This window comes from Odontomachus brunneus, unplaced genomic scaffold, assembly GCF_010583005.1.
Source record: "Odontomachus brunneus isolate Ranch 3 - 2012 unplaced genomic scaffold, Obru_v1 Obru_scaffold_165, whole genome shotgun sequence".
NCBI lineage: Eukaryota > Metazoa > Arthropoda > Insecta > Hymenoptera > Formicidae > Odontomachus > Odontomachus brunneus.
Window position 1 is genome coordinate 520,341 of NW_022639615.1, and position 15,465 is coordinate 535,805.

At 39.8% G+C, this 15,465-nt stretch overlaps 2 protein-coding genes across 2 annotated transcripts in view; one reads left to right on the forward strand and one right to left on the reverse strand.

Moving 5' to 3' along the window:
• Window positions 1-2: 2 nt before the first annotated feature.
• The window catches only part of LOC116851081 (splicing factor, arginine/serine-rich 19-like), a 164,387-nt gene continuing 148,924 nt past the window's right edge, over window positions 3-15,465 (forward strand). Inside the window, exons 1-3 of the mRNA XM_032830121.1 lie at window positions 3-114; window positions 242-813; window positions 2,721-3,279. Of these exons, the coding sequence (XP_032686012.1) occupies window positions 512-813; window positions 2,721-3,279 (861 nt within the window). The 5' untranslated portion in view covers window positions 3-114; window positions 242-511. The remainder of the gene's footprint in view (window positions 115-241; window positions 814-2,720; window positions 3,280-15,465) is intronic.
• On the reverse strand, window positions 11,195-14,712 carry LOC116851086 (trypsin-1-like). Its single transcript, XM_032830126.1, has 7 exons — window positions 14,579-14,712; window positions 13,285-13,361; window positions 13,038-13,132; window positions 12,709-12,850; window positions 12,492-12,605; window positions 12,174-12,326; window positions 11,195-11,558 (listed from the first exon to the last, which is right to left on the reverse strand). Exons 1-7 carry the CDS (start codon window positions 14,625-14,627, stop codon window positions 11,415-11,417), a joined length of 774 nt encoding a protein of 257 aa, XP_032686017.1. The 5' UTR covers window positions 14,628-14,712; the 3' UTR covers window positions 11,195-11,414.

A 15,465-nucleotide genomic window follows, 5' to 3' on the forward strand; every position in this document is an offset into this window, starting at 1 on the left:
GTTCTCAAGTCATACACAAATCCCTCTGTGCACCAGTAGATACACCTTGGTCAAATTCGAATGTTAAGTTGAAGATACACGCACATCCCTCATCAGTGACCGTCTAGTATTATGGTACTAAGATCCTTCTGTTCCTCGAACGTAAACACCAATTAGGAAATCTTAATACGCACATATATATGAAAGCGTCGTGTTATCGCGCGTGGAATGACTCTCTCACGAGTCAACTATGACTTTCTAGCCCGGGGTAAACGCCCGGATTTGTCCGCGCATCCACGTTCCATCCAAGATAGCGTCGTCGGCCGTGGCACGACGAGGGTGGCAGCGGCGTGGACCGCGCATCCCAACGGACGGTCGGGGTTTCATCCCTCGGAGAGCAACGAGCCGAGCGCAGCCGAGGTCGCGCGGAGAGGATCGAAGCGGTGACGAAGTCGCACGCGCGCGCGCGCGCGCGCGTGCCTACCGAGGGTGGTGTGGGGCAGCCGATTGTCAGTCGCACGCCGGTCGTTGAATGGAGCGGGTGTGGAGACGTGTACAGGGTGCCGGGCGCCGCGGTGCCGCAGCTCGTTGCGGCTGCCCCGTGCAGCCGTGTCAGTTGCACGTGGACCAACGCGCGAAACGCGGCGGCGGAGGCCGTAAGTCCCGCGGGCCTCAGACCATCGTCTGCGACTGTCAGGTGCAGCCGTGCCCGGTGCACCCGGTGCTGATCAGGGTCCGCCGTACGCGGCCGGCCACCAGCTGCGACTGTCCGCCAGACGCGCAGCCTTGTCCGCATGCACAGCAGCGAGGATCGGCCGCGCGAAGGATCAGAAGGTAAATAAACGTCACTTCGCTCAGATCGAGATCGGATATTTCGGCAGACGGCGCTTCCTCGCGAATACGGGGTCGCGGGGTCAACTGGAAGCGAAGGCGATATGATTGTGTTATCGGGTAGAGTCGGCTGTAGACGGTTTAGGGGTGGTAGGCGGTGGAACTGCTATCCCAAATATTGTTCTGTGGGTGAATTGATTGGGTGAGGTGACGTGACATGGTACCCGCTCTATTTGATCGATATCACTTGTTGACCAACGACCTCCTGTCGTGGTTGTTAAAAAGCTGTCGCTGGTACATTATTCAGTTGCGTTGTCTCGTGTCGTCACGCCAGACGATTCGGGGTAAATTCCCCTGGGTGGCTGACGCTGATAATTTCCCCGAATTTTGAGTAGTTTCGACCGATCGATAAGAGTGGAGGGAATAACGAGCAACAGTTACGCTCATTCGGACACGCTGTTGTAGAGGGTGTTTCAGCTTCGCGGCACCTTTCCTCACCCTCGTGAATCCCTCGATTCGCTCGATTCTTAATTCGTAAAAAAACATCAGTGATGTTTCTTATGAGTGCTCAAACATTGTCGTTCGGTGGTAGTAGATGGTGGTCGGTTGCATAAAGCCCGACTGCGCGGTCTGAAAGATCGCGGTAAAAGGGGTGGAAGGCATGGAGGTCAGGAGCCAACGTGCTGTTGGCACTTGCGCCGATCGTAAGCAGAGCTCTCTTTCCGATGAATATGAATAGTTAGTGTCGTTAACCTGTGAACTTGTGTCTACCTTTGCCTATTATCCGAGGGTGACGCAACTGCTCACTCACGGAGGGTGAACGAGGCGATTACCTTGTCTAGATTCATGGGGGAAACCTTCGCGGCGGAAGTGTGACGTTTGAAAGCGTTTTCATGTCGACGTGGTGGAACAAATTTCAGTCAGTCCGAGGAACCTGAGAGAATGCTAATTCGCGCGCAGCCTTTTATCCTTGCAAGAATGCTGTAATATTGATTTACCAGGTACCACGTGCTACAGTGGATCATACACAGGACACACATGCGTGTCGCATATTTATCGTAATTTTTCGTCTACACGGTTCTACACGAGCCGTGCGCAGTTCCGTTGATAAATTACGATATAAATATTCGCGTCATTTTCCACGTGTGTACACGATTGCGTTATATGCAAACATTATTTTAACATAACTTTTATTGAGCGATTTGCATACATCTGAGAATGGCGAATTGCATTGACAAATGTACAGAGTTTGAAACGTTTGCATTCGGCATATATAAATTTTTTATTGAATTTTAGCATGAATGAAAAAGAAATATATGAACTGTGTAACAATTGAAGGAATAATACGTAACTAGTATAGTTGCGATGTAAAAATACTAAATGAATCAATTTAGTTCACGATGCAATTATCTACGCGCTGTTAAACTCAATCCCGATATAACTGTCTTCGCACACCATTGCGGTTCTTGTTTTCGGCCTGACCTGATTCTCCTTTTTAGCTTTCCTCCTTGCGAGCCGCGAATGGTGCCTTTCGTGATATCATTGTGCGATAATACGTTAAATGAAATTCCCAATAATCGATAGGAGGGGGACTCTTTCTCGATTTAATTTGCGGTTCTCAGATATCTCAGTCGAAATATGTCGCGGCCGCTGTATCAAAATCGACGTTTCCCCTGCGATATTCAGGCGTTGGAATAATTGCTTCAGACTCGCTATATAAATCTGGAAAAATCAATACCCTCGCGAAGCGAGGTGAACATTCGTATGGTTTTTAAGCGAAAGCTGACTACTGCTGCTGTTTATTGTTTATTGCTCGCAAAACGTCACACGCGAACTCGTCAGGCAAGACGTATCCTCGCTATTGAAGAGTTCGCTCTCCTCCACTCATTGGCATGTTTCTTTCATCGCAGATGCGAATGTACGGACCGTTCCTGCCGGCACGCAGCCTGCGGCGCTGGTACCCGTCGACGCGCGGCCCCTCAGTCCTCTTCTCCTGTCTCCTCCACGCAGCTGCAGCTGCAACAAGCGCACCCGTGCGAGTGCTCCGACGAGAGATTAAGCTGCGCTCACACAGGCGGCGGCGAGGCGCCGTGCGAGTGCGAGTGTGGCGAGGAGGCGAAGCCGTGTCCGCACACGGTCAAAACGCGGCGGACGCGTCGCACGTGCGACTGCAGCTGCAACGGTACGCAGCCCTGCGGCCACAAGCCGCAGCCCGAGGGCCGCATCAAGCGGGTGAAGTGCCGCGTGAGACGCGCCGGCTGCGCGATGGCCCGATGCACCGCCGAGCTCGCGATGCTGCACCTGCACTGGGAGCTCGCCACCGAATGTGCTCCCTGCAGGCCGCGTGCGCTCACGCGCCGGCTCTGCAGGAGGCAGCAGAGCGACAACGAGCTCTACCGCAGCAACAGCTTCAAGTTCGAGCGCTTTGAGAGAACCAAGGACGAATGCGTCACGCCGCTCCGCAAACAGGTGAGTACGCTGCGCGTTGATCTCTAATTAGGCCACGTCGTGTATCGTGGTGGCTTTGTAAGGGAGACCGGGTCTATAGATGGGGATATGTCACTCATATGCTTTTTTAGTGTTTATCTTGAGAGGATCAGTGTATAGAATCGCGAAATGGTTCTTTTAGAACATAACTTTTCCCTGAGTTTCATTCAAATCGGAATAATATTACAGTTAAAGAATAGAAAAAAACTGAGCTAGTATCCATATAGCACAAATGTTCACTAGATATTCTAAGAACGTTTTAAGAATATTCGAATATTCTTAGAACGTTCTTAGGATATCTAGTGAACATTTGTGCTATATGGATACTAGCTCAGTTTTTTTCTATTCTTTAACTGTAATATTATTCCGATTTGAATGAAACTCAGGGAAAAGTTATGTTCTAAAAGAACCATTTCGCGATTCTATACACTGATTGCAGTACCCAGAACGTTCTAAGAATATTCGAATATTCTTAGAACATTCTTAGGATATCTACTGAACATTTGTGCTGTATGGGCAAAGTAAATTTACAAGCCTCTCGGAATTTTGTATTAATATTCTCCATCGTGAATGAATAAAGTTAAGTGGTATGTTCTTAATTGGAATGAAGTTTTGTGCAAGTGTATGATATATTGTTTCGGATAATAAGAGCAGTTTTCATTCATGAAATGAGGTTGAAATCGAGCATATAGGTGGACTAGCTAAAGTTGGCTCATAATTAACAACTGGCAGAAGGGTTGTAGAGACCTCTCGCGGAGACCTCAGAACTACTAACTAGGATACGGATTTTATATATATCTTCTTACTTTGCGCTACTGAGCAACCAAACTCGATATCAGGGAATGTCATGTTGCGGCATGTTCGTATTTTGGTTATTACAAAATATATAGTTAACAGAATCGTGGCGAACATAGAAAAAGGCTGCTTCTATCATGTTTGTACAGTCAGTCACAACAATTAGTTGTTTGAGAAGTTGTAACTTCGAAATTTCGAAATATGGGACATCTAATCCCGGTCTCCCCAATATGTTTAATACGATAATTGTTTCACGCATTGTTCTCGATTAAGGAATTTATTCACTTAAATCAAAATACTGAAAAATTACACAAAAATTTAACGTAGCATTTAAAAACATTTGTAGTTAAAGTTCATGCGATTTGTCTGCATCATTCGTAAAATTTAATGTTAAATATCGCATATTGCACATGCAACTTTATAGTAGCAGCAATACTGATAATTATTATTGCAGTATAACTTTGCAAAAAGTGATATCAAGGAAATAAAAAAGTTTTAAATTAATATTTATTATTTAGATAGTGAAATAAATATATAAAAACGTAATTTTACTCGGTAAATAGGGAATTTTATGAGGCGCTTTCTTGGTGCGCCACTGAACATATGCCGCTTGGACGTCCTGAAAATATATACCTGGTGAATAAATTTCTTAAGCACAAGGTGATACGAGGAAATGCGGGGAAAAATGCAGAAATAGGTTCGTTACCATTTTTAGCAAAACGTGAGTCACACAACATGTCTGTTGACGCATTGAATGTCCCAAGATGATGATTGCGATTAGATGCGTTCGCGTACGAATGAAATACAATTCTTTGTAGAGTTACGTGAATATCAGTTTATAGGAAGCAAAGGATATAATGAACACAGACACGAACAAAAACTTCGCTTATTAATCATAGCGATGAATATGCAACTTTCGCGTAGGCTTTTGCGAAATTAGTCAAATTCCGCGCAGCATTCAGTGTGTTAATATGAAGCTAGATATGAAGCTAGGATTCCTTAAACTGCGAGAGAGACTCGCACAAAATGATAGAGATTATTTGCGTAACGGAGCCGGCTATAGAAGAGCCGCTGCAAAACGTCACGGGAAGTTCGTCGCCCGTTTTACTCGGATTACTTTTTAAACAGTGCATTGCTATAACGAGAAGGGGAAAGTAAAGATTCATATGGCGACTCGTCGCGCGAGTGTCGTAACTTTAGTCCCATCTTTTCTTGCGTGTATATATTCCATCGCAATAGCATTTCAAAGTCCAACAGCCTGTAGAAGACCGGGAGCAAAAGTGCCTATACCACTTCGTGTGCAGGTGAGTCTTTCAAAGTTTGATGACACGGAACGAAGACTACGCACGCAGCAAGGAATATTTTTTTTTACGACATTAAAGCGACACCCTTTTACGATTCTCATATAATACTGGCTATACAGTATAAACGGTATGAACCGCATTTGCGCTTGGAGTAAATTGCCTTTATTATTTCAGCACTGCTTAGTCATTCTCGCTCTTCGATCGACCGAGTGTTATACGGAGAAGATAGTTACACGGAGAAAATGTTGTAGAAAAAGTTACAGTAATTTTTGTGATCTTGGACCATACAGAAATCACAATCAAAATTGTTACATATTTGTTCAAGAATATCACTTTAACTTTTTACTAAAAAATTATTGTAATTTGCTTGAAAGCTTTTTTATGTCGTATGTTCGATAGATTGTCAAACTTACTGTTTCTATAAAAATTGATACTACAACGTCAATATAATCCATTTTCACATAAAAAATATAAAATAAAATATAATTTTAATTTTTGCTACAATATTTTCCCCGTGTACGAGATATAATTCTAACGTTCAGATCGAGTGTATTTACTGAAAAGTTTGAAAATATTGACGTAATAACACATTAAAATTCCATACTTATGCGAAGAAATGAAAGCAGACTGAGAAGCTTGGGATCTTTCTGCGAAAGCTCAACTTTAATCGCATGTGTCGTGGATTGCTATCCTATTGAATGAAATATTCTCAGAGACACTTCTTTTCAGAGAAAAGAATATTCAGATCGGAATGACGCGGAGAGTTACAGTTCGCAGAACTTGTGAATACGAACGTCACGCTTTCCCGATAATTCCGTTTTTGTAAATTTGCCCGCCGGAGCTCACTGAGCGAAAATGCGACGGAGAAATTTCGTTGAATTGAAGGATTTTGGTGTCAGAATGAGGTAAATCTCGGAGAGAAGCGTAGGAGCCACTTTAAATTTGAAATATTAAGTACGAATGAAACTCACAAGACGTGAGTACTTCGTTCTCGCGCTAAAGTTAGCGCCATGACGTTGTCATCTCAACAATCTCTTTCTCTCTCTCCCTCTTTCTCTTCCTTTTCTCTCTTTTTCTCTTTTTTCTTCTCAACGTGATTAAGTTATTTACGTACGGACGGATGAATTGAATAAGCATCTCATATCGCACTTCCCCTCACGCTCGCGAAGATATGAAGAGCAATGATGCAAGTTCCGAGCTTATGATTTACAGCTTCGGGCCCATTTGAACCCATTTGTGCGGCTGTTAACTCGACCGTAGGTCGGAAACGTGAGATGACCTTATGTCTCTATAACGTGACTACCCCTAGATCAGATTGTTCTCATCATCAGATTGTAGTAGAAGCGAACTTTAATACAGCTGATAATCGCGGGGCTACGAACTAAATACGCGTAGTGTGCGTGTATATATATGCGTGTGTGTGTATGTGTATGTTTGTGTACGAGAATATTACATGTAATTACATTTCTCATATCACTAGATTGCACGGAGAGAGAAACTTTTGATAATGTGAATATAATCTGAATATAGTCACACTCAGTGGTAACAAAGTAGTAAAAGTCAATTCGCGTCAAACACCAACAGTCGTTTGCTGTGTGTAATTTTGCTGTAATATTTCCGACTACGCTACGCGCGTTTCTCGTCGTTGTAAATGGGAGATTTATTAGTTCATAAATTTTATGATTACCTGATTGATAATATATTTTCCTGTCGTTATATATACATGCAATTGAAATCAGATGCAGCGTTATAGTTCTCGATACATTTTATATGAACTGCAACAATTTTTTCATCATTTTTTTCATTTTTTCGATTTTTAAGCAAATTGGAAATATCCGAGTAAAATCAATTTGTTCCACGAATTAGTTTTGTGTGTGCGCAAGTTATCCTTAATATCACGAAATATCCTGTAACACTTTGTACTCTTGAACAAGGATCATGCAATAACGTTGCTATGTACATGTATATATCGAAAGGATCTAGGTATTTTCGCTACAAGTTCCAACGATCGTATATAATCGTTATACGAAATGAGCCAGAGGCCCTATGGAATCGTTCCCGCGAAAGTTACGCCTCAGTGGTTAATAGAGTATATGCAGCAAAGTGCATACGGGAGGGCCAGAAGGGAAGTATAATAAGATTATCAATATGCGGAAGCCTCTTATTCCAAGTACTTGCGCGTGCAGCAAGAGAGAGTAGCAGAATAAGACCTTCGCATTTCTTCACGAGCTTACTTACCGAAACATTCAATATTGAAATTCTAAAGATTGTCAGGAAGATGTCCCGACAAATTTATCGTATTTCCATCGCGCTCCGCGAAATCTTTTGATCTATTCTTGTGTAACATTCACAAATGTTGAAGCCTTTGCTGCTATTGTCAATGACATTAGCTCATCCTTTCGAGCTAAAAGCCATCATTTTGTAGTTATCCCGATAAAATTGGGTTGTCGCGACGGCTCTATCTCGATTTATTCCAACAGCCTCAAGGTCGATTTGCGGGTCTAAAAGAAGGAATGAAAGTGAGGTCGTGAGATGAGTAAGAAAAGAGAGTGAAATAGAGAGAAGGAGGATGGAAGAAAAAGGAGCCGGAGCGACGATGTCGAATTGATCGTGAGTAGAGGAGGGGCTTTGTTCCGTTTGAGGCTTTCAGCTTCAGTCGCGACATTTTTTTCAAAGAGCTTTACCGACTGACATTTATACACGGTGTGGATTTAATAAATGCTTAAATTGAGATGACAGGTGCAAAAAGGACGATGTTCGATTAACCCAAATATCTTCACACAAACATCATAAGAAAGCTCGATTTAATAACATCCACGATGAATTCCTTCGACTTAATTAACAGCATCGTGTTTGCTCGTGTCAGTCGCGTCAAAAGATTATTTGCACTGAATTGAATTCGCTATATTTGTTTGAAGAACTTTCAAAAGCAACATTTCGTACTTAGTTGAGTAATTATCGTATGTCGTAAAGTTGTGCGTTGCACAAATTGCGCAATCGTTTCTGACGTGATTGCAAATATCGCCTTATGCAATTATAAGGGGGAACAATTCTCTCTTGTGTTTGTGTCCGCTTGTATATGTCATAATGTTGTAATCCTGTGGAAATTAACCCTCTAAAACCAGTGAGTTCATAAGCTTTGCAAACTATACGAGTTTATGTGTTCGCACGAATAGTTTAGCCACGGCAACATGCTCTTCCTCGTACATACGCAGGTATGAAGGTATCGCGTGCAGGTATTACTTTGGTTGACCGTAGTAAATAGCCATTTAGCCCGCGTGGTTGGGACTGTAAAGTCACTCGGGAATATTTAAACGTGATACGTTGGGACTGCTTGTAAAATCTGTCACGTAACTGGGACAGGAGTCAGTCTGTATCGTAAATTAACTTGTAAAAATTGCACAACGCGCAAAGATTTCGTTACGGCGGATCGGCACGTCGAAACTAACGAAGTTACTTCGTACGAAATGATGAAGGATACTTCCGTCGGGTTTCCAACGCTGTTAGGTAAGTTGATGCGAGAGAACTCCCTTTGTCTGAAAACAGTGCGTGTACAGGATGGGTTAGAGTTTTTGAAGTCAGATTTAGGACATCATCCGTCAGCTATAGGAAGGAAGTGAGTGAGTTAGAAAGAAATTGCTAGAAATTGTGTCTCGTCATTTCAGTCTTAGAGCTTTGCTCTCACTCCTACTCGAGCTTTTCTCTTATTCCTATTCTTACGTCAACCCTAAAAATAGCGGACAGAATGCAGATTAATCAAGAATGATCATGCTTTGTCCTAACTCTGACTAGAGGGACTATAATTGTAGGCTGCATAGTTAGTGATGATGCAGCATCTCATCGTAAATGAACAACTACCAGGTTCTTCCACTCTCTGAATAAATCATCGAAGAAGAATAGAATAAAACTAGCAAGCGACCTAAGAGAGTTTCGCTCTCACTTCTACTAGAGCTTCTCTCTCACTCTCACTCACGTCAACTCTAAAAATAGTGGATAGGATGCGGACCAATCAGGAAATTCATGCTTTGTCCTAACTCTGAGTAGAGGAACTCTAACGTGTCCTCTATATAGTTAGTGATGATGCTGCCTCTCGTCGTAAATGAGCAGCTACCAGGTTCTTCAACGCTCTGAGTAAATCGTTGAAGAAATAAAAGCGGTGAGCGACGTAGGAGTCTATCGCGCGCCTCTTGGAGGCATCGCGAAGGCGGAAGTGAAATTTCATTAGCAATGTAAATACAGGCGGCAGAATAGAATTCGACACGAGCGATTCGCGCTGACGTTTCGCTTGTCGTTTTGAAGAACGATCCAGAACGCTACTTGGCTGCTTGCACTTCGTTTCGCGTCCATTCCAAGGAAGCATCTTCAACGCTTGCTATTAGTTACTCCCGATAGAAATGTAATAAAGTTCGCCTATATTTTTACACCATTTCCTCCCGATGAAGCGGCGACGGGCACGGAAGGTTTTCCTCCCATCTCCGATTGTTTTTTCACCGTTCATAAATCCCGAAGACACGTGCGCCTAGTTTCTCGAAGAACCGATATTACTCTTTCTCCCCTCGCCGTCTTTAGATCGTATTAAAGTTGCGAAAGACGTTACGAGGGAAGTAAATTTTAACGGCTTTATAATTAATGAAACGCCATTAACGTGTTTTACCTAAGATTGCGTTGCGCCAAATAGATGCTCCACGATCATGACTGTCAATTACGGTTAAAATGTTCGTATCGATCGTTTCCGCTCTGCCAAGTGTCACCGGAAATGAGAGCAACACGTGAGCGCAGCGCGGTCACGGTGTATTGATTTCGCGGCAGGGCCGAGTCCAATCTCTTGTACTATCCGGTTGTACCATACTAAAGGCCCAATGGATCTGTTTCATGATGGTGATGGACGCCCTTGATATACTATAATTTCCCGCTGTCACCTTTTTAACTAAATTAAATTCGTCAGCGGGTGAGTTCAGTCTAAAATCACTATTATAATTGCACTTAAATAATTATTATTCTTATAATGTACGATATGCATTATCAAAATGAGCTTAGAGCGCTACTTAAAAAAATGTATTTCCGTGGCAATGAGGAGAGAGGGGCATTAGAAATACTCTAAATCGCGTTCTCTAGAATTCTTTAACAAAAGACTTGTTCGTTTTCCAAGAACTTCTGTATTAATGTAATAAGTTAGAGTGAAACAAATATACTCTCTTTTACTTTAATTTGTTTCGGACTACTGTGCACAAGTCCAGAAGTTCTTCGAAAACGTACAAACCTATGAATAGACAGTTCAGTGTTCTCTTATCGAGATAACATTTTTACGCTATCGATCCGTCGCGCAGAAGACACGAAGTCGGAGATTTGAGTCGTGCAGCTTTCAAGGCATCATCGGCTAGAAGCCGACAGAGTCGGTGTTACTTGCAGCTCTTCCTGCTGGAGTGCGATCGTCCTGAGTTCAAAGACTCATTGATTATTCAAGTTAAGAGTAATCTATAGTTTGCAAAATAGAAGTGAGAGAAAAGGGACGAACGATTTCTATGAAGGAATTTCATCTCCTCACGGACAGAAAATCATTAAATGAGATGCTCAGAAGTCGTTGCTCATTATTACGGCTGAGCGAGGTACTACTTTTCATTAGCGGAACTTTTACAATTCGGCGATTAAATTCCAGTTAACTTAAGTAGAACGCGAGCATAGATTTAATCTACAGTTCCTCCCGAATATTGTCGATTCATTCTAAGCAAGTCACAACTAACTGAATTACTCCTTGAGTAGCAATACTCGGACACTTTGATTGCAGAATACGATGTGGATCGGTTGCTGAATAATAATATTTATTATTATGTCGAAAGAATACAAGATTTGTCCTATGAAATTAATATTCTTGTATAACTAGTTTCACATCTCGTTACAACTACTCGTTTTTTCGTTTGCAACTTCAAAAAACTCCATCGTCAGAAAATTACATATAATATACGCATAGTAAAGAAATGAGATATAAATTATAACAGGAAGCGAATTGGCAAGACTGATTTAAACGGCGTTAGCTTTGATCCAGTCGAGGTAATATGTAACCCGTGTATACACAGTGGGGTAGGTGGTTAGGGCGCAACTTCTCGCCCAGGATACCAGACCGACGAGTTTGCCACCAACGGTCAGTGGGCCGCCCGAGTCACCCTGTGTGTGGGAAACAGAGTAATTTCAAATTTCACGCTGATGTGGGAAGAATTATATCTCGCGAGAGCATCTGTGATACACTGTTAAATATTGGAGGATCAAATTTAAACCAATTTCTTGAGTTAAATAATATTTAGTTATTTTTAACTATCATGTATGTCAAAATTTACTATTTTAACACAAAACATGTGTTTAAAAAAACAACCACATCTAATCAATCCATTTAAAACAATATTAAGTCATTTTTTACTAAAACAAAGGTTACATTAACGTGCACATAATAAAAAATAAACTAAATTTTAGGCAAATTTAATACATTTCTTAAGTTAAATTATTTAACTCCATTACATTAGTTAAATTAACGATATATTTAGTAGGAGCAGTGGTGACTTATAAGAATAGTTAAAAATAACTCAAATTGACTATAATTTGACACTACGGATTTAACAGTGTACGTAATAGTTGCACTTGTAAATTTCGTTTCATGTTTTCTTTGTGTTGCTTCGAGTATACTTCAATTCATGTACAACATGTTAAGAGAAACTGCAGCTTACGTATCGCTATGGTAATAAAGGTATCACGAGGGCGTGAGTTTTGGAGGGTAAAGAAACTTACTTGGCAGGATCCTTTATTGACGGTCGGGTCGTATGCGCAAACATGTGTGGGATAGATGTGGTATCCATTGTTTGAGTACATACTTTTACAGTAGTTCTGGTCAGCAATGTAGATGGTGGTTTTTTGTAGTTGGTAGACAATATTTCCATGTAGCTACAATTTCGTAACAGTACATGTAATTTTCGCTTACGAATATGTGTCGCTTCTGCACGTAACGCGAGCAATAAATATTGAGTGATCGCGCGTAAATATTCATCGTAATCGATCCTGCAATAATTTACATACGAAGGATATAGATTTTAACGACTAAAAACTCACCTTGCGTGCGCCCCATCCGGAAACAACAGCCACGTCATTGGATTTCACAACGTAGTCTTGCAATGGTAGAGGAATATGGGAGATATACATAGACTTGACGAATGGATTTTTCACCTGAAATACCATTTCGATGTGAATATCTTTCGCCGGAGGGAATGTTGTAAAGTTTAACGAATGCAATATTCGTGAGAAGAAGAATTCGAGTGAACATTCAGACCTTCAGCAGGGCGATGTCGTTCCTCCAAGAATCACTAGCATTATATAATTCGTGAACGATGATTTTCTCGACTTCGTGCGTCGATCTCGGATTGTTCAGATTGACGGTGCCAGCGATGACTATTATTTTTTCATCCTTCATGCTGTAACATACGAATTTTATTGTGTAAATTTGAATATCTATTTAAGCATACATTTTTTTAGGACGAGTTAATACGAATGGCACCAAGTGCATAACAGCAAGATTTCTACAACGTGTTGGCGTAATGCTATTTCAATAATATTAGATAATTATAGTAAGAGGATTACAAAACTGTAATGATGACATACTTATCAACGCAGTGACCTGCCGTGATAACATAGTTGTCGTTTAGAACCGATCCGCCGCAAAAGTGGGAGTCGCTGTACGAGGTTTGTAGGGAAACCTATCGAGAGAATGGCACTACAGTATATGCATGACTTTAGAATAATTTAAGGTAATTTTAAACTTGCCCTTACAAATGCACGCGACACAGGTGAACAGTTTATAATGTAACTTTTTATTAATTAACGAATATGTACTTTTGTCAATGTATACCTGATACGGGATCTCGCCTAGTTCAGCATCTTCTCCGTTTACGATTCTGGGATCGAAGAATGTCTCAATAAACCTGGCTGCAGAGCCAATGATGAAACGTCATTAACGGTGAAAATTAAATAAATTTATCAATTAACAAGTAAACTTACCCAAAAGTTACGCTTCGCTTTCTTTCTAATTTGGCACAAATGTAGAAGTACAAAAAATATTTAGGTCAAATTTTTTCATTTTGGTCTACTTTGAGTTTCACAGTTTATAGCTTTTTAATGTTCTCACTCCTATCATCAATAAGTGCAACAAAAATGCATAAGAAATAAAATTGACTACAAGATATAAACGTTTTTGGTTTGCTAATTATGAATATCAAGTCAAATGTGTAAAATTATTTGCATAAATAATAAAATTTAAACAAAACATAAAATGTTGAAAAAAATTATTTATACAAATAATTTCTCGGTCTGGCCGAAATTCGAACCATTTTTGACTAATTTAGCACAGATTTGAAATATTGCGGTTGGAATCTTGGCTAAAAGAATTTAGAATGGTTTGTATCTCAGCTATGCCGATTTTATTAAAATTTTAATTAAAATTGCCAGATTTTGGTTTGGCCGAGATTCGAACTATTTTTGACTTATTTAGCACAGATTTCAAGTATTTCGGTTGGAATCTCGGCTAAAGAAATTTAGAATGGTTCGTGTCTCAGCTATGCCTATTTTGTTAAAATTATTTAACTATATCTTGTATTCAATTTTATTTCTTATGCATTTTTGTTGTACTTGTTGATGACAGGAGTGAAAACATTAAGAAGTTATAAACTGTCCCCGAAACTCAAAGTAGGCCAAAATGAAAAAGTATGACCTAAATATTTTTTATACTTTGTAATTTGTGCCAAATTAAAAAGAAATCAGAGTACCTACCTTTTGGATAGGTTTACTTGTAAGTAGAAATTCAAATTGTAATGGGCAACAATTCATTTTTCACATACGCGTTTTAATAAAATAAGTTGACAGATTTGGCCTGTTTATACAGGCGTTTGACAAAGTCGAAAAATGTGGAATACAGTTTTGCTATTAATTTAGTTTAATTAGTATTTAATAAGTGGGTTTAGGATGTCGATATACACAAAGACAAATTGAGAAAATTGATTTGTTCAGATAACATATTGTACTCAGATGAATTTTCTTTCGCTAAAAATATAGAGAGGCGTGTGCCAATTTGTATTCGTTTAATTTAATGAACGTTTGTCAATATTATATTAATAATTATCGATTCGGCGAAGAAGTTAATTACTCACCTTGAGAAAGCGCGACGAAGCTCAGGAAAGACAATAGTGTCAACGCCATTGTACGACTAATACTAACTTGATAACTGTTACATCCGCGTTAACACGGTGAATTTATATACTTAGGAGCCGAATACTCTCGTAAAAAATGAATCATGTAATGTGAGATTAGGAAATCGATAACAAGACACTACATCGATGTTGTAACAGAATTTGATAAAAACTGTTGAAATCAATGGAATTATGATAAGAATATAATATTAGTATATCGAAATATTACCTAGAGTTTCTTATTTTGATCAGTTATTGAATCTAATTTCATTTTGTCCTCTCATAAAAGTATTCTTCTATCGATTTACTAAGTATGGTATTTCTTTTATTGTATGAATATTACAAGAGTATATCTTGTGAACTTTGCCTTGTTAAATAATAAACGATAATGCACATGATATTTAAGACAATATCATTATATAGTTAAAACTAAGAACGTGAGAAAGAAAGTCTTTAGATCTTTGAAGTTATTCTACTTAAAAAAGATATCTTATTAGTATTGTATAATAATGTTTTTTTTCTAAATAATATAAATGTTCCAATGACTAAATTAATAAGAAAATACGATCAATTACATTTCTAGTAATGCATTTATTTTAGACTCCAAATTTTTCTGAAATGTCATCGCATAGTACTAGAGTTTTGTCTTTAAAAATATAATTTTAACCGTGCCTGTTTGATATTTTATTTTATTTTTAAAATTTTATTTTATTTCTCATATTTTATTTTCGAAATATTTTATTTTCGAAATATATCACTTTAAAGATATTAAAATTATAAATGGCTACGTGCAAGATACATACATCACACACACACACACACACACACACACACACACACACACACAC